General features: G+C 39.4%; 1 protein-coding gene across 1 annotated transcript in view; it reads right to left on the bottom strand.

Annotated features, from left to right (window-relative positions):
- Positions 1–26,825, bottom strand: part of mta3 (metastasis associated 1 family, member 3) — a 72,688-nt gene that overhangs the window by 29,351 nt on the left and 16,512 nt on the right. The window contains exons 2-3 of the mRNA XM_039738321.1: positions 21,776–21,843; positions 1,310–1,403 (exon numbers count right to left, since the gene is read on the bottom strand). Coding sequence (XP_039594255.1) covers positions 1,310–1,403; positions 21,776–21,843 — 162 coding nt within the window. The remainder of the gene's footprint in view (positions 1–1,309; positions 1,404–21,775; positions 21,844–26,825) is intronic.

Below are 26,825 nucleotides of genomic sequence, written 5' to 3'. Positions count from 1 at the left end.
ATATCTCGCTATTTTTTTTCCTTTGCTAAATCAAATTGGATAATGATGTCTTTTACATAAAAAGTGAGCTTCATTCTGAAAGTGCATAACCACTCCTCAATCCTTAATGAAGGTTTGTCATCAATTATAGGCATCACAGTCACAAAAAGACACACTGCATTATACTTGCTCTTCTTCTTGAGAATGATAAGTGCTTGGCATGAATGAATGCAGTGGTCTCGCTGCAGCAGAATTTCAGACTGCCTCTGGTGAAATTAAATTAGACCTCCAAAGAAAAATTAAACCAAATGTTTAAAAGCTACAAAATGACAGACAGTTTTATGCATGTGTTCGTTTTGGCCAAGTATCAGTCATCAGACCACTTCAGTATGGACACTGGAATGAATTAAACATTGTGAACAATCATTAAATGCAGTAATAACTTAAAACAATACAGTACCAAGATAACAAGGACTTTTAGAGCATTTGCTTATAAGTAAAGAAACACTGGAATAAATGTTTAATATAATACATTATTCTTGCAAATCTATTATTTTCTTGTAGAAAGAGACAGCCGTTTCTTTTTTATTCTTGGTGGTCTGAATTCTTGCTATCTAGTATGAATGGCCGTAGACTGACTTCAATTAAACCTCCCCACTGCTATTGATGCATCTACCACAATATTCAAGTAAACATGCATTAAAATTTAAACACTAAAGGGCTTTTCTGACAGCCTCCTTGGCGAATTAAGGATGAGACAAATGTTATCTTCCACATACCTGAATTAAGACATCTAGCTTGACTCAGATGAAAAATTGTAACACTGAAAGCCTCATTTATAATGAAACACGTCAACAGAAAAGAGTGTAGTTATTTTTTTTCAGTTTTTTGATTTTATTATAAAACCACATGCTCCTGACTGGCCACCTCTGATACTTTGCACTGCAGCTGGTAGACAAATAACAACAGCAGGTGCCAGGTGCAGACGGTTGTTACAGGTCCAGGGTCACCACAGAGGCATCAAGCTGCAGACTTGTGGAAGAATAAACACCAGGGAAGCAAAGTGACTGATTGCCTCACCATAGGACACTCTTTTTCAAAGCAGGGTACCAACATTATTCCCAATTATTCATGCCCACATTTGTCATTCACATCATACACACAGTAAGTGACGGTAAGCGTTCCACCTTCCATTTACTTAGACATCCCATGTTATTTATTTTAAAGGTGAAGCACATGAAAGTCAGCAATGTCTTTCCAGAGGTGTTTCAGTTCCACATCATCACCCCTATCACAGCCAGCCAATTCCACATTTCCTCATGACACTTACTTGCATGCTTGTCTGCCAACTGGATCAGACTGTTAGAAATGTCCCGCCGGCGGTAGAAGCAGACCACCTTCGCTTCCACATTGCCATTGGCTGTCTGTAAGAGAGAAGCAGGGGTGACGATTAGATTGGGAAGCAGCTTGGCTCCATTAGGTCTCCTTTGGTGTAAAGCTCAACATATGTTATACAAAACAGAAAAACTATCACTGGCTGCACAGCAACTCTTTAATAGAAAAATGAGTTGTTATCTGCTAAATCTAAACTACTGAAGAGTGTTGCTTGCTAGGAAAGCTATTCCTGGAGAAGGAAATACTTGAGGAACTCAAGTCATATTGCCATCTTTACCATCTGAAATAGAAAGAGCATCTGGAAAATACAATTAATCTATTAATTCTGGACTGGAAATTCTATAATCTATTACTCTGGCCAAAAGAGGACAGCCAATTTAACTGTATATTAGGACGACTGCTGGCAGCAGATGGTTCTACCTAGTTGAAGCTACATGCCAGTAATCTATCTTGCTAGGAAATAATGAGAGCTGGATCGCACAGCTGCACAATACAGCATATGTACAGCAAAATAATTAAAACATCAAAGAGGAACCTCTCCCCATGCAAAAAAAAAAGGACACTTGTTCTTCTGTATGTGGTAAGCAACACAAGACTGCCACCTGTAGAGCAAAAAACTGCCAGACTAGCAACCAACTCTGTGTGTCGCTTAACTGCAAAGATGGTTTTCCTTTCTATTTTTTGATCATCTGAACAGCAGGGACGCTGCATTTGGGAGGTTACATGCATTTTCAGGTAACGGTACATGAAAAGGGAACACTGAGCCACATTCATCATTTTACATCACTACAGGCTTAGTAGCTCAAGAGAGAGCAGCACTAAATACAGCACTGACAACTACAGCAGAAGTCACAAGATTTGCAGGTATGTAAAATGCTTAAGAAATTATAGGGACAACAAAGGTGACAAAATATTTAATGACAAAGTAATGTCACGTAAAAAAAGGAACAGTTTCTACAAAGCAAAGTGAACAACTTGTCCACAATAGCAGCATTAACTTGTAACCATTAGAACACAAAACAATGTAGTACACAAACGAGGGGCGAATCTCTACTGGCACACTAGGTAAGAACATTGCACACTTTAAAACTTGGCATTAACAAGGTAGGAGGCGGCATAAAATGGTGTCCATGCTGTTTTAACGGTAATCTTTAAGTACAAAAGCATTCGGCTAAACTAATTTCATCTGGTACACATTGCATGGGTGCACTCGGGTTCCAATCCAGGTGGTCCGTCATGTGCTGGATGCGGCAACACGCTGTATCAGCGCTGGCTCCCAACCTAAACCTCAACACATTTACAAACTTCACTGTGACGTTCTGAATGAAGTATATCTTATGCTATCTAAACATATCTGTAAATTTGGATTTCAGAAACCTTTAATTAAAAAATGTAGCATCAGCATTCACACTATAATAGCATAACACATCGGCTGGTATCTTTTCAATGGTTTGAAGAAGTTATTAGCATACAATCAGCAGCATTTTTTTTTTTTTACCTAGAATAGACAAAGACATACTTCATAAATAACTGTCACTTGACGCCACTGACCTTCAGTTACAATCAAAAAATAATTAGGCTAAGAAAGGCACCGCTGGCATAGATGTAAAATTTGATGGCATTTTATGACTGCAGAAAAAAAAAAAGAATTTACAGTTAGGTCCATAAATATTTGGGCAGACAACTTTTTTCTAATTTTGGTTCTGTACATCACCACAATGAATTTTAAATGAAACAACTCAGATGCAGTTGAAGTGCAGACTTTCAGCTTTAATTCAGTGGGTTGAACAAAAAGATTGCATAAAAATGTGAGGCAACTAAAGCATTTCTTTAACACAATCCCTTCATTTCAGGGGCTCAAAAGTAATTGGACAATTGACTCAAAGGCTATTTCATGGGTAGGTGTGTTCAAGTCTATCGTTACGTCTTATCAATTAAGCAGATAAAAGGCCTGGAGTTGATTTGAGGTGTGGTGCTTGTATGTGGAAGATTTTGCTGTGAACAGACAACATGCGGTCAAAGGAGCTCTCCATGCTGGTGAAGGAAGCCATCCTTAAGCTGTGAAAACAGAAAAAACCCATCCAAGAAATTGCTACAATATTACGAGTGGCAAAATCTACAGTTTGGTACATCCTGAGAAAGAAAGCAAGCACTGGTGAACTCAGCAACGCAAAAAGACCTGGACGTCCATGGAAGACAACAGTGGTGGATGATCGCAGAATCATTTCCATGGTGAAGAGAAACCCCTTCACAACAGCCAACCAAGTGAACAACACTCTCCAGGGGGTCGGTGTATCGATATCCAAGTCTACCATAAAGAGAAGACTGCATGAAAGTAAATACAGAGGGTGCACTGCAAGGTGCAAACCACTCATAAGCCTCAAGAATAGAAAGGCTAGATTGGACTTTGCTAAAGAACATCTAAAAAAGCCAGCACAGTTCTGGAAAAACATTCTTTGGACAGATGAAACCAAGATCAACCTCTACCAGAATGATGGCAAGAAAAAAGTATGGAGAAGGCGTGGAACAGCTCATTATCCAAAGCATACCACATCATCTGTAAAACACGGTGGAGTCAGGCAGTGTGATGGCTTGGCCGTGCATGGCTGCCAGTGGCACTGGGACACTAGTGTTTATTGATGATGTGACACAGGACAGAAGCAGCCGAATTAATTCTGAGGTGTTCAGAGACATACTGTCTGCTCAAATCCAGCTAAATGCAGTCAAATTGATTGGGCGGCGTTTCATGATACAGATGGACAATGACCCAAAACATACAGCCAAAGCAACCCAGGAGTTTATTAAAGCAAAGAAGTGGAAAATTCTTGAATGGCCAAGTCAGTCACCTGATCTTAACCCAATTGAGCATGCATTTCACTTGTTGAAGACTAAACTTCGGACAGAAAGGCCCACAAACAAACAGCAACTGAAAGCCGCTGCAGTAAAGGCCTGGCAGAGCATTAAAAAGGAGGAAACCCAGCATCTGGTGATGTCCATGAGTTCAAGACTTCAGGCTCATTGCCAGCAAAGGGTTTTCAACCAAGTATTAGAAATGAACATTTTATTTCCAGTTATTTAATTTGTCCAATTACTTTTGAGCCCCTGAAATGAAGGGATTGTGTTAAAAAATGCTTTAGTTCCCTCACATTTTTATGCAATCGTTTTGTTCAACCCACTGAATTAAAGCTGAAAGTCTGCACTTCAACTGCATCTGAGTTGTTTCATTTAAAATTCATTGTGGTAATGTACAGAACCAAAATTAGAAAAAAGTTGTCTCTGTCCAAATATTTATGGACCTAACTGTATACCTCAGCATGCCCGTCAGTTCAGAATAAATGCATATTTTGACAGAGAAAGGCTGAAGGGAAACTAAAGTCATAACTTTAGTCCAAATATTTTATAACAGTGGGTAGTGTGAACGCTGGCCCCGACACAGACAGACGGACAACATATTTTCAACCCACACACTGTTTATTTACACTATTTACAATATAAAAGTCCAGTGCACACTCACAAGCCCCAGTGCCTCTTGCACTGAATCCCCCAAAGTCCAGGGCCCACAGTCTTTGTGCCTTCCTGGCCACCTCCCGTCCTCTCTCTCCAGTTCAGTCCTGCTATCTCCCGACATCCACCACCGACTGGAGGGAGGCGGCCCCTTTTATGGGAACCCGGACGGGTTCCAGCTGCTTCCCGGCACTTAGCGGTGGCCACACCCCTGTGTGGCGGAAGTGCCGGCTGCGCACTCGGAAGCCGTCCGTGTCTCCCCGGTCGTCTTCCTCTCGGCACTTCCTGGTGTGGCGGAAGTGCCGGGCTCCCGGGATAAACAGGCACTGGGCGCCGCCTGGCGGTGGCCACGGGTCCCTACAGGGCTGGGCTTCAAAGCCCCCTACCCGAGGCCCCCTGCATAACCAGGACGGATGCCCCGACTCGGTCTGGAGGAGGCACTCGCCCTCCTCTGGTCCTCCAAAGCGTCCCGGCCGGGCTCCAGCCCCAGCCGAGGACCGTACGGGATGAACCGGCATCTGGGCGCCGCCTGCCGGTGACCACGGGCCCCTACAGGGCTGGGCTTCCAAGCCCTCCACCCGTGGTCCCCAACAAAACCAGGACGGACGCCCCCTCGCGGTCTGGAGGAAGCACAAGCCCTCCTCACGTCCTCCTGGAGCCCGGCCGGGGACCACAGTAGCCACACGATGTTAAAGGCAGAAGTGGCAAATGGGAACACTCAGTGGCAGTGCTATGTCCCCACTACGGGGACACACAAAATTTCTCGCACAGACGGTCTAAACGCCACTAAAATAGCACTTTTGCGGACATTCTGATGCTGAGGCGAGTATGGAACATTGCAGCAAAGAAACAAGGAACAGCTATAAAACCAAATAAAAAAAAACAAACTGTAAAGGACTTTTTAAAGAAAGTTTAAAGCCCAAGGTAGTATCGGCTTACATTACTTTACATAACTGTGGTTCTAATGTATTTTTCTGTTTATAGCTGCTTCCAGAATGCTGATCTTAGCTCACCTGGCACTTTTTAGATGTTTAAATACCCAAAACACAAAAATCATCCACAATTTGGAAATATCTGTAGTCAGAAGTAATAATATAATTAATAATTCTTTGCATTTATATAGCGCTTTTCTCACTACTCAAAGCGCTCAGTAATTGCAGGTTAAGGGCCTTGCTCAAGGCCCCAACAGAGCGGAGTACCTTTTGGCATTTACGGGATTTGAACCGGCAACCTTCCGATTGCCAGTGTAGATCCCTAGCCTCAGAGAAGTGTACCGTGCAAACTGTTAAACCACTTCACACAAACATTTAAACAGCCATTTAAAAATTCAATCACATAGTCCAAGTATGAAGAGTGCATGGAAGCTAAGTAAGCGGCACAAAGTCCTAGTAATGTAAGGTCCGTGACATATAACCATTACAACATTAACTTGTAACCGTCAGAACACAATACAGTATTAAAAAAAAAAAAAGAGTCACACTAGGCAAGAACACGGCACACTTTAAAAATTGGCATCAACACAGAAGGAGGCAGCATAAATCTATTTATCAAAAATAAAATCAGATAACAGTAGCCATCGTGTTCTAATTGTCAAAAAATAAGGCCGTGATTAAAACTAAGCAAAAAAGGTTTGCAAAATGATCAATTCTCAGGACAAGAGAAGTTATCCCTATTGCAATTATTCTTCCAAAGTTACATTGCCATTCCAGCTTGGATCTAGACTGCTCAGGTTTGGGGGAGGCAACAAGAAATTTTAAGTGGGCACCTTGTCACACAATTGACTATACAACAGCACAGAAGCAGCTTGTGACCAGAAAGTTGGGTACATGGACATATTTATTTTTAATGCTTTATTTTAATATTTTAACACTCCTTTATGCTCTCATAGTTATCTCTCCAATCAGGAAAGATGTATTATTACCATTACTATTATTATTTGTGATGTCTCTGAGGTGCTTTTGATTGAAGCATGGATTAATGGATGGGTGGATACTGTTAATCAAACAAACTTTGACTTATCTACTAACATATTAAAGGCAAATATGGAACTCAAATGCATGAGCTGATTAGAACATAGCATGTAACATGAACGGTAATATACAGTGCATCCGGAAAGTATTCACAGCGCATCACTTTTTCCACATTTTGCTATATTACAGCCTTATTCCAAAATTGATTAAATTCATTTTGTTCCTCAGAATTCTACACACGACACCCCATAATGACAACATGAAAAAAGTTTACTTGAGGTTTTTGCAAATTTATTAAAAATAGAAAAACTGAGAAATCCCATGTCCATAAGTATTCACAGCCTTTGCTCAATATTTTGTCGATGCACCTTTGGCAGCAATTCCAGCCTCAAGTCTTTTTGAATATGATGCCACAAGCTTGGCACACCTATCCTTGGCCAGTTTCACCCATTCCTCTTTGCAGCACCTCTCAAGCTCCATCAGGTTGGATGGGAAGCATCGGTGCACAGCCATTTTAAGATCTCACCAGAGATGTTCAATTGGATTCAAGTCTGGGCTCTGGCTGGGCCACTCAAGGACATTCACAGAGTTGTCCTGAAGCCACTCCTTTGATATCTTGGCTGTGTGCTTAGGGTCGTTGTACTGCTGAAAGATGAACCGTCGCCCCAGTCTGAGGTCAAGAGCGCTCTGGAGCAGGTTTTCATCCAGGATGTCTCTGTACATTGCTGCAGTGATCTTTCCCTTTATCCTGACTAGTCTCCCAGTTCCTGCCACTGAAAAACATCAAAAACATGATGCTGCCACCACCATGCTTCACTGTAGGGATGGTATTGGACTGGTGATGAGCGGTGCCTGGTTTCCTCCAAACGTGATGCCTGGCATTCACACCAATGAGTTCAATCTTTGTCTCATCAGACCAGAGAATTTTGTTTCTCATAGTCTGAGAGTCCTTCAGATGCCTTTTGGCAAACTCCAGGCGGGCTGCCATGTGCCTTTTACTAAGGAGTGGCTTCTGTCTGGCCACTCTACCATATAGGCCTGATTGGTGGATTGCTGCGGAGATGGTTGTACTTCTGGAAGGATTTCCTCTCTCCAAAGAGGACCTCTGGAGCTCTGACAGAGTGACCATCGGGTTCTTGGTCACCTCCCTGACTAAGGCCCTTCTCCCCTGATCGCTCAGTTTAGATGGCTGGCCAGCTCTAGGAAGAGTCCTGGTGGTTTCGAACTTCTTCCGCTTACGGATGATGGAGGCCACTGTGCTCATTGGGACCTTCAAAGCAGCAGAATTTTTCTGTTACCTTCCCCTGATTTGTGCCTCGAGACAATCCTGTCTCAGAGGTCTACAGACAATTCCTTTGACTTCATGCTTGGTTTGTGCTCTGACATGAACTGTCAACTGTGGGACCTTCTATAGACAGGTGTGTGCCTTTCCAAATCATGTCCAATCAACTGAATTTACCACAGGTGGACTCCAATGAAGCTGAAGAAACATCTCAAGGATGATCAGGGGAAACAGGATGCACCTGAGCTCAGTTTTAAGCTTCATGGCAAAGGCTATGAATACTTATGTACATGTGCTTTCTCAATTTTTTTATTTTTATTAAATTTGCAAAAACCTCAAGTAAACTTTTTTCATGTTGTCATTATGGGGTGTCGTGTGTATAATTCGGAGGAAAAAATTAATTTAATCCATTTTGGAATAAGGCTGTAACATAACAAAATGTGGAAAAAGTGATGTGCTGTGAATACTTTCCGGATGCGCAAAAAACAAAAAAATTACCATTCCATAAACAAACTGGCTTTGCAAACAAAGATGGAGACTTTGTTTATTTGATAGGAAAAAGTGGACAAAATAGAAAGCTACCAATGATCCTGCTGCAATCTTTAAACAGTCACTTCAAAGCATCAGTCTTCTGCTTTTTTGGGTAAAAACGTGAACAAACTCTTCCGTGTTTATGCCTTTTGTTATTAATTTTTCATGAGCCAAAAAATCACCAAATTTTTCCTTTTTCCTGTCATGTAGCATGGTGTGACAGAAAGTGGTCAGGACATGCGACAGCGTAGAGAATGAACTCTTGCACCCATCACCAATACAGTTACATGCATTGCGTGATTAGGAGATGCTTCCTTATAGACCCGTTTATGCTGGCACATAGTTGAAAGGTTTTCAGAATTGTCAGGGGAGAATTTCTTTAGCAGCATGGCTTTTGTTAGTGGAATCTCATGTTTCTGAATATTGGTTGAAGCATCCCCATCAGTGAGGATGGGGGGGGTTGTGGGGTGGGGGTCGGGGTGTTTGCCCAAGAGTGTCAAATCTAGAAAAGAATTTGTCTGAAGAAGAACGCAATTTACACTTCTCATCAGGTCAAGATTTTTCTTTCAAAACCTATTTACCATTTCTTCAATAACTCTGTCCAGAATGTTCAGAAGGGATTTCCCCAAAAACTGGTTGGGAGTACCTAAAGAATCAGTCAGTCTGACCAACAGTGGAGAGAACAATGCTGTCTATAAGCAGTTTGGTCATGGTTCTCATGGAGAAGTGGACTGGTACATTTCAAAATCATACCATGAACCATCTCTTTGAATATCCTCCCCAGCACAACACATATCTATAGACTGGGCTTGCGACATGGAATTTACAGGCTTCAAGATGCTAATTTAGGAATTTTCCCCAACCTTAAAAAAATGATATTTTCTCAACGGTACTAGAAGTCCTGCTGCCACTGAGGAAGTAGTCACTGTAGCCCCATTATCTTCAGAAACAGACAAAATGTTCAGGACAGCCTCCCGATTTTTAACTAGGTGCTGTGACACATCAGAATGACTTGTCCACCGGATTTTTAGCAACCTTTTAAGTGAGGGGGTATTATAATTCTGGGCTACATAATAATGATGAACAAAAGAACAGAGTGACCCAGAGTGGTCAAAGAAGTTTTTTGCACATGGCTCCCCCTGAACTGCACGAGCCACTGCTAAGTGCAATTGATGGTTATAGCAGTGCACATATGGAATGTGTCTACCAAGCTTCTGTTGCGACAATGCCTGCACTCCACCCTTGTTTCCACTCCTGACTGATGCTCCATCATAACATTGGCTGATTATATTATCAGGTCTGTAACCCCCAGTGGGCACATGTCTGATTATCTCTGTGGTTACATATTCAGTATCTAGTGGAGTCAACTCCAGCAAACCAATTATATGTTCCTCCGAAACAGAGATGCACACAAAGTGCATTACTATTGATGGATTATCTATGTTGCGTTTATCTCGAGTCACATCGCTTTTGATACAGAATCTAGGAATTTGTGCCTTTTCATATTTCTTTTTCACTTCTTACAAACCTAAACTGGCAAGAGTGTTAATAATCTCATTTTGTATGTTTTCTAGATGTATAGTTTTGTGTGTTGATGAATGTTTTTTGTATTTTCATCAAGTCTGGAACCCTAATGAAAAGACTGGGATACATGTCTTCATCATTACTTGTGTGAGACTGGGTGGATTCTGTGCTCCCACGAACAGAAAGCTCATTCACACACAGAAACTGTGCTACTTCCCCTATGCTTTTAATGTGCTATCGATTTTTTTCCTACCTGTTTCCTACCTCCCAATAAACACAATTTAGTTTCAACACTTTTTTTCTCTGTATTTCTTTGCTGCATTTAAACGGCATTGACTAGATGCATGCTTTTGGAATCCCCTTTCCTTTTCCAGTGCGGCATTCCAATTAGTATTGCTTGTCTTGGTGAACACCACATCTCTGTCAGTCACGCCAGCAAACAAGTTTCGACAGGGGAAACAAAAGCATGCGTCTAGTTTGAATGAGTATTCCACCCTCGGCCGTGATTGATTTCTGTGCTGAGATTAAAAGCATGAGACGTCTGACTAAAACACGCTTTAATGAAAGACTTTGAGTATTGGTTGAAATGGTTCGCGGTTATTCAGATCACTTTAATCATTTTCAGCAGCAAGAACTACACAGTTACCTGCACTGTGCAAAACTGGAAGGGAAAGTGCAGCTTTACTGCACGAACTGTCCACTTGATCTAAAGGTGTCAGTCCCAAAGCCTAGATGTTAGAGTTAACAGCAGCTGTGCTCGGACTGCTGGTAACAAGCTTTGATCTGGGAACCAAAAATCAATGTATGGTGATTATGGCTTCGTTAAGGGATGCCCAGCACAGGCTCTAACCAGGTAATTTTGATTAAATGAAGCGCTAATATGAACTTTTGTAAATGTGTAATTTTGAATACTTAAACAGTGCCCTAGGGAGCAGGCAAGCTAACGATAATATTAAAACTTATTCTTATTTAACCCAACACTAAAACAAACTACAGCAACAATAACAGAAATTCTAACAAAAAAGCTTTATTAAGAATGCACAAATATTCTCCTCTAAATAACAGGCACCCACAAATACTCTGCAAAATGACATTAGAGGGTCAAGGCAGCACCATTATTTATTCTACTGAGTCAGTAAATCAGATATTAGAAAGCTGTGACAGTAGAGTAAATACTTGTGATTGCCATTTTCAAATGGTGCAGAATATAGTTGACCAATTGGATAAGCAGAGCATAAATTTGGGTGGGCATCACCCAAACCTGCCCCTTTCTAGATTTGGCCATGCCTCCAAAAAATGAAAGCAGTCCACGGACAGGAAGCCCATTCACACAGGGTCATACTTTTGAATTGACGACAGGATCCTTGACCACTGAATGAAATGGAAGGAGGGTATGTAACATATAAAAAAAATATATATATTTTTTGGTTAACTATTTCTTTAGCAGCCATTGACTAGGCTAACCCAGGTTGGCCAGTTGTCCCCAATATTATGAAAACAGTGTAGCAGATCATTTTTTTTATCAATACTCTTCCAGATGCCAACCTAAATAACTTGCCCTTATGACAAGCAACAGGTATGGGAACCTAATTCTAACTCCAGGTCACTGCAGAAATTACAAAGTATACATCATTTTATTAATGCTAATTCTGTGCTTGAACAAGCAGAGTCTTTTTTTTAATAATAAATACCTGGAAGCACTATAATAATGTAGTGAGTGAGGGAGAAGAATAATGTTGCATGTTGTTTGGTCAAACAAGGAAGGATGAAATTCACTCTAATCAAAGTCAAAAAAGTCAAAGTGAACTTTATTGTCATCTCAACCATATACAAGTATACAGATAGACGAAATTGCGAAGCTCAGGGTCCACAGTGTAACAACATGATATGCAAATAGTAAATTAAAAATAGAATAAAAATTTTAAAATTTATAATTAAAACACAAACAAGACATTGTGCAAAGATAGGACAAACAAGTAGCAGCAATATTGATGTGTAAGATATGTAATATAATAAGTAAATAAATAATAGATATAGATAATACAGAAATTATCAGTGTATGATAATAGTTGTTTAAGACGTGTGTAAACAATGACAGGTCAGAATGTTTCATAAATCCTTAGAGGTCAGTATGAGATTTTCAGTTCTTAGCTGGATAGTGGTTTTCATGTATAAAAGTTCTGTTTTTAGTGGTGGTTGAGGCCGTGTGGAAGGTCCCAGGGGGCAGCCTGGTGTTAAGGAGTCTAACAGCTTGGGGATAAAAACTCTCCTACAGCCTCGCAGATTTGGCTTTGATGCTGCAGTAGTCTTGAAATATTGAGCAAGAACACCAAATTCAAGCTGAAAGAGTGAAATTTTCATATACCTTGGAAAGCTACTCCCGAAAGAGAAAAATAGCTCCACCTCAGTTGTGAAAAATCAAACAAATTAAGGACAAATTTTCCACATTTGTCTAGCTGGGAACTTCCTATCAAAGCACTACTGCAACAGCCGCATCATCAGACTGGCTTGCCTTCTCTCTACGGAATACTGCAACACTAGAAAAAGAGGTACTCTCAAGTCTAGAGCAAATAAATATTTTCACAACTCCATAATCAATTTCAAAGAATTTTTGAATTCTATAAATGAAGCGACAAACTGGAAAAATAACTTGGTTAAGCTTGGTGTTTTTATTTTTTATTAGATTTTTTGCCAATAGTGGCTGTAAGCTTCAAATATAAATGAAGAAAAAAAAACAAAACAAAAAAAACACAGTTTTTCTTCTATCAAATAATAAACTTTATGGATAATAATGGCCTGTTCTCCTCAAAACTGCTCCAATTATTTTGATCAATCGATTGAGTAATCAAAGCCCATTTGATTACAGAAGAAACCATACGGGTATACATGGTATAAAAAACAATGTACTAACAAACTTGGAGAATTCTAAATATCAGAAGTCTAAACATCCTGAAAATGCCATTCACATATGGCACCTTAAGTCAAAGTATCAAAATGGTCAAGACAAAATGAACAAAAAAAAAAATATATATATATATCAAAATGATATAGTCAAGGCTTTTATAACATATGTCACTGCATAAGAAAAAAAAAACAGGCCATGCATTAAAATTAAAAGTGAGAAAGGAAACTGTGGCTACTAGGAATTATGCTGTCTACAATGGCGAATGTAGCTCTCTTTGACAAAAACGTGTTGTCATCCAACTGTGTGAGATGTCATCAAGTAACTACATTGCTAGGTAACATGTTTTGGGAATCTGCGGTGGGTTGGCACCCTGCCCAGGATTGGTTCCTGCCTTGTGCCCTGTGTTGGCTGGGATTGGCTCCAGCAGACCCCCGTGACCCTGTGTTCGGATTCAGCGGGTTAGGAAATGGATGGATGGATGGATGGATGTTTTGGGAATATCTCACACTTTTAAAGGAATACTTCACTGAAAAATTAGATTTTACCCCATGGGGTTTTTTTTAGTGATGGCTGAGAAAAATGTTTAATCTCATGATTTCTCAGAATACAGAGATAACTTTTCTGATAGAATTGGAGTCTTTGGTGATCAATGCTGGGCAACAGCAAATAATATCAAAAACATCCATGAAAAAATTCTCACATTACTCGTGTTGCATAATCCAGATCATGCTTTTTGACTGAAGACCTGCATCTTTTCCCATTCATTGGTCAGGAGTCCTGTCTTCAAATAAAAAGCACAATCCCTTGTGAACAGGCTTACTGTTTATGGACTACTTTCATTTTGTTGGAGCTATTGGTTTGGCAATGCTTTAGTAAAAAGTGCATGTGTTATGCATGTTATGAGCATACGACTGGATGTCTTTATATTTGCATGATATGACACAAATAATGCGAAACTTTTTCATGGAGGTTTTTCATATTGTTTGTTGTTGTCCAGCATTGGTCACAAAATACTTAAAATATATTGAATATTACAAAAATGTAAAAAAAAAAAAAAATTACAAATATCCATCCAAAAATAATATGCTTTATATGTTATTTACTCCATGTACTTTGTAGTGAGGAGAGAGGTTGGGAGCATGCACTGATACAGCGCGTTGCTACACCCACCCCACGATAAACCACCTCAGGATCCCAAATTAGGACCCGAGTGCAGCACTGGAATAGATGACACCTCAGCACCATTTCATTCATAATGAAGAGAAAAAAGTTTATGATATAATAGAAGGCAATAGCGGCCAATACTGTACAATGGCAAACAACGTAAAAAAAAAAAAACCATGGGGGGGAAAAAAAGAAAAAAAACAATTCCTATTACTCATATTACATAATCTACAGTACATGTCAGTTATCCAGTTGCCCAAAATGCACGCTTCATTGCTAAAATGTTGATAAATATACACTTACAGAATAATCACAGCACATCATAAACAGGAAACTAAACCCTCATGGGAGTCACTTTTTAAATTGAAGACAGGACTCTCAGCCAACAAATCAGGGGCAATGGCAGGTGTTAAATTAAAAACGGTCAATCCCATGAGGGTTTAGTTTCCAGGATAACTGACATTTGGATTATGAGACAAGAATAATCCACATTGGTCACGATTGGCTTCTATTACATCAAACATTTATGTCTCCATTTTGCAATTAAACTTGAGATAAACATTTTTTCTTGACCGTCACTATAAACTACATGAAGTAAGCAACATATAAAAATATTTTTGGGTGGAGTATTCATTTTATATTAAAAAAAAAAAAAAAACACACCTAAAACCTTAACATATGGGGATAAAAGTGTGCTATGAAAAAAAATGGTTGGAAAATTCTACACGACACCACTTGCACAAAGACTTACCTTGCTCAACTGGATGCTCAACATTATTTCAAACTGAAAAAAATCAAATACTCTTTATGGTAATCTGTTCAGATATTCTTAGAACTTGCCATGAACTCATCAATGTAATTCAAACATTGACAAGCCAGATCTGTCCTAAAACCTTTGATTCTATTTGTTGTTTTAGAACCAATAAATGTGTTTATTTTTTTTTTACACTCAGCATCTTATAGCAAAACATAAAATTCAAAAATGCATAAGTCATGTGCTGCTGCTATCAGTTGGGAAGATCAATAAGACAGACAGACAGTGTGAAATGGAAAACTATTATTGAAAATATGAAAAAAAGGCTTAGCTCTTTTCCAATAACTATCGTTTCAAGCTGGGTAGCCAGAATTATACTTTGTTATTTTAGATTTCATGTCTGGTGTGAATAAATAATGCATTTACTTGCAGCTGCATGGCTTTTCACTTTAAAACTACTGGGTCCTACGAGCTTTCAATGTTGCATAATATCCCAGAATGTTCAAAAGCACCCCATCAAAGCCAAGAGAGGAACAGAGGCAGGATCAGCACCTTCCTTTAGATGTATATATTCATACATTCATCAATGTATAGACATACTGTGTTTTGATACAAAAGCCAATGGCCACATTTTTAAAAAAGCATAAAAAGAATGAGCACAAATTATTTATTTTAAAATATGGCACAGTCAACAAGGTACTTAACTGCAAAACTCACTGTAGCATCACTTACAAGTACTGCAGTACAGAATTTGCAAGACAATTTCCCTCAGCATTTTACTGTGCAACATTTAGCCTGCCCATAATTGATGAACGATCCAGGCGCATAAATCAAGAGACGGTAAATTCGACTGCTTGTTTGTGTGTGCACCACATTAGGCTGAAATGTTATGCAAAGATGTAAGACCACATGAAAAAACAATCTGCAGCATTAAACTGCTAGACTGCTGCGTATAATAGTCAAAGAGAGTATGATAGAAGACACCGAAAATGTTAAAACTGAGTAAGAGTTTACTGTTTTAAATGAGTGAAAGAGAAACCGGGATTTTATACAGTATATTCAATTTTGTGCTTTCCGGGTGTACCTCTTCACTTTGCACATTTTCACCAATATTCCAGGAGCATTTTGCTTGGCGTGGTGGTACAGTGTTTAGTGCTGCTGCCTCAGAGCTCCAGGTACTGGGTTTGAATCACAGTCAAGAGTACTGCAGGAGCTGGACTTGCACATTCTCCTCATAATTGTGTGGGTTTTCGTCACCTTGTACAGCCTAAAGACATGCAGGATAGGTTAAATGGCAACTCTAAAGTGACTTACCATGAATGAGAGTGGGTATGTGTATGTGCCCTGGCTAATATTGTATCCTGCCTTGAGCCAAATCCTGCCAGACTCTGAAGTAGACCAAGCAGGTAGAGATAAAGGATACAGTCATTTCTAAGACTTGTTATGTCTTTCTCTCAGTTGTTTTTAGCAGATTCTTACATTCTCTTTAAATAGATTTATTTGTAAGCTTATTTTTTTCTCTCTTGAAAAGAACAATTATCCTAAATAATCAGAGATTTTCTGGAATATTCTCTGCAATGTCAAACACACACACAAGCATGGGGAGTGATTTGAAGAATAGTTGCTGTAAAGACACAGAGAAATAGAGAGTGGGCAGTAATTAAATCTCCTTTTCCCTTCCTAAACTAGAGAGGCATGTGATGACGTCACTGAAAAAGTGACATCCTGACACACCCTTTATGGAGGGGGAAAAAAATGATGTCACCCAGAAGGAGGCATGCTGTATACCGACCACCTTCAAGGATGAAGGGTGCCACCCTTTCCCAGATGAACGCCAGCTTGCCTTATGACAAATCAGACAATTGATTTCTCTTCACAGCCCCGAACCTTTATCACCATACATTTCTTTGATTTTTATAACATACTAGCCGTTCCCCGCGGCTCCATCCACATAGTAGTAAAACAGGACAAACTTTATAAATCAATAAACAAAAAGGTATTGATAGCTAAGTGGAGGCAAGTTACACTCCAAAGCACAGAGGTAGACTGACTCTCCACTCCTGACGTCACTCTTCCCCCTCTCCTCGGCCCACAGCCTCTGTCTCGGATAAGCGCGAATATACTGATCCTGCAAGCGAGCTATGATTCAAAGCGTGATGAGAGAAGTTGCAAAATCAACTGGAATGTTCAAGCAAGTTCTACAAAAAAACCTGATCTAAACCCGTTAAGTAGTTCTCCCGTTCGCTAGCTAAACAGATGTAAGATATGCCCCAAGTCTGGCGCGTGAGTGAGGATGGCCCTGCTGTGTCTCTCTCGGATTTGCGCAAATAAATTTGTACCGCAACCAAACTACAATACTTACAGCAATGAGAGAGGTTGCAAAATCAACCACAATGTTCAAACAAATTATAGGAAAAAAAACAATCTAAATCCATTAAGTAGTTCTCTTGTGAAAGGCATACACACGTTAAACAAATAAATTATATATATATAAAAAAAGAGAGAGAGAGAGAGAGAGATCACTATTTCAGGTGACTACCTGTTGAAGCTCATCGAGAGAATGGCAAGAGTGCGCAAAGCAGTAATCAGAGCAAAGGGTGGCTATTTTGAAGAAACTAGAATATAAAACATGTTTTCAGTTATTTCACCTTTTTTTAAGTACATAACTCCACATGTGTTCATTCATAGTTTTGATGCCTTCAGTGAGAATCTACCAATGTAAATGGTCATGAAAATAAAGAAAACACATTGAATGAGGAGGTGTGTCCAAACTTTTGGCCTGTACTGTGTATGTATATATATATATATATATATATATATATATATATATATATATATATATATATATACACTGTGTGCACAATTATTAGGCAAGTGAGTATTTTGACCATATCATCATTTTTAATGCGTATATTCCAACTCCAAGCTGTATTAACTTGAATGCTTATTGGATTTAAGCACGCCAGGTGATGTGTATTTGTGTAATGAGGGAGGGTGTGGCCTAAGGAGATCAACACCCTATATCAAGGTGTGCAGAATTATTAGGCAGCTAGTTTTCCTCGGGCAAAATGGGCCAAAAAAGAGATTTAACTGACTCTGAAAAGTCAAAAATTGTAAAAGTCTTTCAGAGGGATGCAGCACTTTTGGAATTGCTAAGATATTGGTGTGTGATCACAGAACCATCAAACATTTTGTTGCAAATAGTCAACAGGGTCGCAAGAAACGTGTTGAGAACAAAAGACGCAAATTAGCTGCCAAAGATTTGAGAAGAATCAAAGCGTGAAGCTACCAGGAACCCATTATCCTCCAGTACTTTCATATTCCAGAGCTGCAACCTACCTGGAGTGCCCAGAAGTACAAGGTGTTCAGTGCTCAAAGACATGGCCAAGGTAAGGAGGGCTGAAACCCAACCACCACTGAACAAGAAACATAAGTTGAAACGTCAAAACTGGGCCAAGAAATATCTGAAGACAGATTTTTTCAAAGGTTTTATGGACCGATGAGATGAGAGTGACTCTTGATGGACCAGATGGATGGACCTGTGGATCAGTAATGGGCACAGAGCTCCACTCCAACGTGGGGTGGGGTACTGGTATGAGCTGGTATTTTTAAAGATGAGCTAGTTGGACCTTTTGCATTGAAGATGAACTCAAAATCAACTCCCAAACCTACTGCCAGTTTTTCAAGACACTTTCTTCAAACAGTGATACAGGAAAAGACCATGAATTTTATGCAGGCCAATGCTCCATCACTTGCATCGAAGTTCTCCACTGCGTGGCCAGCCAGTAAAGGCCTTAAAGATGAAGGAATAATGACATGGCCCCCCTTCCTCATCTGACCTAAACCCTATCGAGAACTTGTGGGCACTTCTTAAACGCTAGATTTACGGGGGAGAAAAACAATACACCTCTCTGAAGAGTGTCTGGGAGGCTGTAGTCACTGCTCCACAAAAAGCTGATCGTCAACAGATCAAGAAACTGACAGACTCCATGAATGGAAAGGCTTATGACTGTTATTGGAAAGAAGGGTGGCTATATTGGTCATTGATTGATTGATTTATTTTTTTTTAAATGTCAGAGATGTTTATTTGTAAATTTTGAGGTGTTTGTTTATTATTCTCACTATAACAGATGGAAATAAACAAGTTAGATGGGAAAATTTTCATTTTTCCTTTAGTTGCATAATAAATCTGCACACTAATAGTTGCCTAATAATTGTGCGCACATATGTATTCCCCTGATGATGTTCACACTCACATTTCCGTTGTGAAACATTCAGGTTTCAGGTTTATTAACATTTTGGATTGACTGATAGCACTGTGTTTGTTCCATATTAAAATGAATCCTCAAAAATACAACTTGCCTAATAATTCTGCACTCCCTGTATATATACTGTATATATAGATATAGATATATATAAAATGAATATAATTACTCCGATATACAGGCTGTCAAATAAACGAACCACACGCCATGGCGCAGCATAAATTGACTTTTTCTCTGATGCCAACATCTGAGGTTCAATCCCTGCAAGGGGAGCAGTGGAGTGTGTACGCCTGATGAGCCCAGATAAGGGCAAAACACGCATTATTTGAGAGTAAACTATGCAACATACATATATATACTCAGCAAAAAAAGAAACGTCCCTTTTTCAGGACTGTGTATTTCAACAATGTTTTAAAAATCCAAATAACTTTACAGATCTTCATTGTAAAGGGTTTAAACAATGTTTTCCATGCATGTTCAATTAACCATAATCAATTAATTAACATGCACCTGTGGAATGGTCGTTAAGACCTTAACAGCTTACAGAAAGTAGGCATTTAAGGTCACAGTTCTAAAAACGCAGGACACTAAAGAGACTTGTCTACCGACTGTGAAAAACACCCAAAGAAAGATGCCCAGGGTCCCTGCTCATCTGCGTGAACGTGCATTAAGCATGCTGCAGGGAGGCATGAGGACTGCTGATGTGGCTAGGGCAATAAATTGCCATGTCCGCACTGTGAGACGCCTAAGACAGCGCTACAGGAAGACAGGAAGGACAGCTGATCATCCTCGCAGTGGAAGAGCCCGGATCTCAATCCCATTGAGCACGTCTGGGACATGTTGGATCGCAGGGTGAGGGCTAGGGCCATTCCCCCCAGAAATGTCCAGGAACTTGCAGGTGCCTTGGTGGAAGAGCGGGGTAACATCTCACAGCAAGAACTGACAAATCTGGTCCAGTCCATGAGGAGGAGATGCACTGCAGTACTTCAAGCAGCTGGTGGCCACACCACATACTGACTGGTACTTTTGATTTTGAGCCTCCCTTCATTCAGGGACACATTGTGAAACATTTTTAGTTTATGTCTTATGGTGTTGACTCTTTTACTGTTCATACAAATATTTACACATTAAGTTTACTGAAAGTAAAAACAGTTGAAAGTCAGAGGACGTTTCTTTTTTTGCTAAGTATATATACATATATATGTATTTTTATATAAAGAAAGAGAGAGAGATTACCCTCTGATTCTACCACAATGAGAAACTTGCTTCTTAATATGCACAAACAACTGACACTCACATTCTAAGCAACTCAAGTTGATCATCAAGATCAGCTTTATTTTGCTTAATACACATAATTACGAGGAATTAAACACACACAAACAAAGATTAAAACTGAAATAAGACAGAAACACAGTAAGCAAATATTCATTCAAACTGTAAAATAAAGCGAAACTACAAAGATAAAAACAAAAAAACTTAACAGGTTTTGCAGGATTACCTGAAGTCAACCACTAATTACCGACAAGTCACTGCTCAAAAAGATATCCTCAAGTCATTCATCCAATTAATCCTGGTTGTCAGAGATGCTATAATACGCTACTAGGCCTATTCGGACATTCCATAGTCTTTTGTAAAGAAATTCCAAAAGTTTATACCCAGGCACTATAGTGAACAACAATGAACATTCTAGCAGTATAAAGTCTTTAAAAAAACGATTGTCTTTCAGTGTCTCACATGCAAGAAAAGCTTTGAGAAACAATTTTCTGAAGTTTTTTTTCATCCAGGTGCCAGGTCTTAGACTCAAAGGCACTACTCAAGATGCTGCTGACTTGGTTATTTCATCATCTATCTTGCTCTTACAGTACATGGCACTGCACAAGAAGACGTTCAATCAAGAAGTATACCGTGAGATCATGGAATGTAAAAGACTTCCATGGCAGTCATTCAATATTTTCTCAGAATACAAGCAGCATAACAAAACAGGTAAATGCTTACCAATTTTCTAATCCACATATTTCATAGATTCTCACTGCCTCTCTTATAGCTTACCATGAGATGTTTCCAGGTCTTTAACCCTGTCTCACCAATGCCTAAAAGAACCTTAGTTGTTCAAATCTTTCATTTTCTACAGAAAGTAAAGCAGGCTCTTAGCCATAATATGCCACTGCTGATTCAGATTTTGAATGTTTTGTTGCACACGTGACATGAATCTTACTCATTTCTATTACCAATTAACAGTAGATGTGCAAGAACTGCATGCTATTAAGGCATCTGTTCTAAAAAAAAAAAACGACTCTGAACAATTGTGGCATTTGCATCCCATCAGTAAGGGTTGACGGGTAAAGGAGCAATCCCTTTGTCTTTAGCTCTGGAGCACAACACATGGCCACAACACAGGATGGAAAAGAATTTTAATTCTGTATAAATTTTCAGTAAATCGTAATTTTATGTGCATGTTGCTTCTCAGCAGTTAGTAGAGAATGCTGTGCCAACAATCAGTACCTTATTTAACTCCTCAATTCTTCGGATCAGGTAGGGGTTGCTGGAGGAGTTTTCAAAGAAAACATAATCTGTAAAGATAAAAAAAAGAGAGAAAACTATTATTCACACTAAGTGGTAGAACTTACTGAGTAGGTGGAATATAAAGGCAACACATTGGATGGAGAAGGTGACCTCAGGTCAACAATGTAAAACATTTTACTAAAGAGAGGACTCGATTCAAACCTGATATATTTATTTTTTAACCTTTAAAGAAAGTTCAATACTTCTCCCTCTACACCATCATCCCCTAACATTTCCAGTGATAATTCTTTTTTTGTAATACCTTACACAGTTGTTGGTTTACTGTAGAACATTAAGGCTAGTCAGTTAACCTATCTATATGCTAAGTAAGATGTCTTTTACCGTAGACAAATGCCACTTCAAACCGCAAAACATCAAAAGAGGCTCTAGAGAAAATATTGATTGACAGGCTAAGTGAATAATCACATTGACAGACGCCTTAAATTTAAAGACGAAGACTCCCACAGTAAATCATTAAATGCAGTGAGCAAATCACACATTTCTGCCTCCTGAATATATCCAGTCTACGACTCAATGATAAGTGGGGAAGGGAGAGCTTTGCTCTCCCAAGGCTGTCCAAAAATGACAACGATTCTGATAAACAATTGCAAGCACTTTGTAACGTTAGCATCAGCAACTCAGTTCAGCCAAAATATGCCACTGTCTGCTCAATTTAATCATGTTCCTAACAAAAAAATCCAAGACACAAATACAAATATTGGTGAACTGATCAATTATAACACCACAAGATGAAGAAGGAAACAAAAAAAGTGCAAATCTTGCCAGCCAGGCTGGGTTTAAAGACGGTCACTGAAGATATTCATGAGAAAGTGTAAGGCCGTCAGCACTACGTCTTCTTTAACCTTTTGGCTTCTGTGGAATTCCTCACTCTAGCCATCTCATCCAACACCTGAGTACCGTAGCTCTGGATACAACATATATAGGTCACTTATGTTTTGGTGCCAACACTTCTTAAATTAGCAGGTTTGCAAAATAAAGAAAAAACAACTGGGCTCAAATACCAGCCCCAAGACTGTGTGGAGTTGGCACATTCTCCCTCAGTCGCCAGATACATTTCTATCATATTCCAAAATTACAAATAATAATACTGACTTGCACCTCTAAATTGGCCCAGTGTGTATGTATGCATGAGCATGCTGGAAGATCCACTAGCACCTCTTTCACTGTTGTTTCCTTCCTTTTACCGGATGCTGTCAAAAAAGACCCTTTTGAAGCGGTTATGGACAAAGCAGATGCTGCAAATAGATTAATGTGCCAGAACTGACATAATTACAAGCAGCATGGCTTAAAGGTCTTCAGAAGTAAACTTACTGGATAAGCTCTCAAGTATCATACGCGTTTTTGATGCTCAGCTGTGACATTCAACTCGCTAACCTCAAAATACATATACACACATACATACATACTGTGATGGACGGCCGGCAGCTCATCCTGGCCAACACATCCAGGACGCTAGCTGGCGTCTTCCTTACAGCCTAGAGGTGCCCCGGATTCCCGCAGGGCATCATGGAAGATGGAGTTTGGCTTCACAACCCTGCTGGGTACCCTGGGGGCCACCGTGTGACACTGCAGGGAGACGAGGGGATTTTTGTTTCCCATATAGCCCGGAAGCACTCCCAAGTCACGGGGACGGAGGAACAGAAGTACTTCTGGGCTGAAGAAAATTACAAGTCTTCATCTGACCCAGAAGTGCTACTGAAACACATGGACAGAAGTACAGGTGCACTTCCGGGTCAAGGAATATTTAAAGGACTGGTGAAGACCAAGCAGGCGAGCCCGAATTGGGAGGAAGTGTGACGGAGCTGCCGGGTGAAGAGGAGGATTTATTATATGTATTATTGTGTTTATTGATTGTGTTTATGGTGGTGGAGGTGCTTTGGGACACTTTAAGGAAGAAAATTAAAATACTTCTGGGAGCTTTCAAGCCTGTGTCGGTATCTGTCTGTTGGGTTTCACAGGGCAACAGCGCCCTCAAGCATCCATCTATTGACAATATATAGAGATATATACAGTACTAGCCGTGTAAGCCAGTGTGGTAAAAAGCCCGGGGTCCTAGAAACTAAAGAAATTGTCAGAAAAAAAATTGAAATGTAGAGATGACAGGTAATTGAAAGGAACTACTCTGGGCATCTCCCTCCTGGGAGGATTTGTTTTGCCGACATGCTCGCATCGCTTGTGTATTACTGGCGGGAAGAAAAGTAAAAAGGATACCGTTTTGCAGTTGTTAACGGATAAGCAACTTTGTCTTTCTTCCAAGGTTTCGTTTTGCTGAAGTGCTGGCCTTGCTTGTGCTATTAGCGGCTAAGCAAGTTTTCCGTTTCCTCTTTGCCCTTTCCCTGAATCCACCTCTCACTTCCGGGCCGGACAGACACACACACACACTTCCACGTGTAGACATTTATATATAAAATATACACACACACACACAGAGGGCAAGTCAAAATTATCTTAACATTTGAATGGGTGAAACAATTTATTCACTAAACACACTTCAGATGTGCAAGATGATTTACAGGACTGTCTCAACCCTTTTCGCCATCATATTCGACATGTATACCATATGTGGCACATACATTGTCCAGAAAAATTGTATATAAGTATATACATAGCAGTACCATTAGTGTTAAGATAATTTTGACACACCCTATATATATATATATATATATATATATATATATTATATATATATATATTATATATATAGGGTGTGTATGTGTATTTATATATATATATATATATATACATACACACACATATACACACACACACACACACACAGAGACAACAAAGACATACTTTTTCACTATCCTCACCCCTCCATAATAAGTAGAGCTAACCAGGAATGGTCTCATTACAAGGTGCTGGTGATCTCTATAACTAAAGCAGCTGGAAAGTCACAAGAGCTGGCTGAGCTGCAGTGACTGCGTTTCACTGCTGAAAATATTTTTCCAAGGAAGAACTTTGCTGAATTGCCTTACCCTGCTAAGTATCAAGATGAAAGCACTACTTTCCTTCAGTACACAGTAATTTTTTTTTTGAAAGTCAGGTTGAATGTATCTAAACAGACTGCATTAGTGCTTTTCACGTTTTTATTTCAAAGCATAATGTGCTTGCTGGTAATAAACATGAGAAATTAAAATAATCATCTGACAGCGGCAATGTGCTCAAACACAGTGATGCACCAACTGTGTAGGTCGGCAATCAGCTCAATGCTTGGGCACACAGAAGATGGCAAGAACATCCTCAATCTGTGCAGAAGTGCTGTAGAATAACACAGGAAATGTTCAGGATAGAAAATGATTCACTAAACACTAATTATTTCCTGCTAAAAGACAATTAACAAAGCTCATTTACAGCATTATGCAACACTAATGCGGCTAATCCAAAAATCTTCTGGCAAAGACACTAACTGGGCATCCTACTTTAGCCACTTCTTCCAGCTCAGAGTACCTGAAAAAATGCTTTAAAAATGTCTACAGATCTTTGTGTTTAAGTACAGGAGGCTCCAGTACTACTAACCTCTGGTGGCATTTATAAATATGCTCTGGCATTAACTGGGCAGTTTTTACAAAGAAGCAAAATTGCACTCTTCTTAGACTGAGATATGCCAAGTTCTTTATACTGTACCAAATTTTGTAAATAATTAAACAGGAAAACAAGCAGTGAACAATATACCAAAAATATCAAGAGATTGCCTTGCTACATAAGAAAGATATGATTTATACATGCATATAAACGAAAAAGAAATTAAAACCGCTCAGTGCATCCCATTTCCTAATTACCTTATTCTCATTCTCTTAATGCACAAGTAGGGTGTGGGTGTGGACATCCCGGTCCTGATGTGGTTCTAATTATTTTTGCAAGAAATGTTTCAATCCAGCTACTCATAAAAATGTAAATCTATTCAGCACTAGCATAAAAATTAGTAAATGCCTCATTATAAAAACTGTCTTTCCAAGTAGTGTCTTAAACCTCAAAGAAAATGTGGATGGTGGGTTAAAAAGCATATATTTTGGAGCTGGGATTATGTAAAGGAAAATATCCCAGTTAAATTTAATAGACCAGTTTGTTGCATTGACAGAAATAAAAAAACTCAGAATCAGCATAAGCCTGCCTAACTTGAGGAATTCATAATAAATGTGATGATTTACTTCATGAGGTAGAAGTGCATAGCAAACAAGAACAGTTTTGTCAAATCTCTCTCTATTATAAAAGGAAATCCTGGGATGAGATTTTCTCGGAGATAACTTCAGGTCCCGCGAGACGAGACTTTTTGCCAAGAGATTTTGACAAGTCCCACCCTCCTCTCAAACATTTACAACCACGCCCACGGTCCAATCACTTCTCATTCGTGTGAATGCTATTGTCAGACACAATTCCTGCACTCTCAGCTCCAAGAGGGGTCATAAATAAAAGACAAAGAGTAGAAGACAAAGTAGAATGTCGTAAAGAGGTTCAAAAATGTTGGTGCGATACACATGTAGAGCAGGTTAGAGATTATGAAAGTACTAAAATTTGAAAGTCTCAAAAAACTGACAGTAAAGATCACATTAGCGCTAACAAACAGAAATGATTACTCGCTGAAATAACGGAACAGCAAAAAGAGACTGAATTTATGGACATAGGTGATGTGACAGAAGTATGTAGATATTGTTTGGCTTTAAACAAGTAGGAGACTTGTGGATCGTCTCATTCGTGTTGCCATCAAGGAGAAGTAGGGTTTCTTCCCAATGAAGAGGCCTATCTGCGAGAATTCAAAGATTTGTTGTTTGGTGAAAGTGAAATCCACATACGCGAGCAGCAGACATGCGAAGTGGCTGGTGCATAGCGCAGGTTGTCATGCGCAGCGAGCAGGAGGCGAAGCCCCCTAGTTTGAAATATTAAAATGTGTGCTTCAATTCAAATGTTTAAAGTCTAAGTATTCTCAATTATAGTGCAAATTTGTCATTTTTCACCTGCTGATAAAGGT

The sequence above is a fragment of the Polypterus senegalus genome, chromosome 16 (assembly GCF_016835505.1).
Source record: "Polypterus senegalus isolate Bchr_013 chromosome 16, ASM1683550v1, whole genome shotgun sequence".
Classification (NCBI taxonomy): Eukaryota; Metazoa; Chordata; class Cladistia; order Polypteriformes; family Polypteridae; genus Polypterus; species Polypterus senegalus.
Note: the sequence above shows the minus strand (reverse complement) of the source record. Positions and strands in the feature narration are given on the sequence as shown.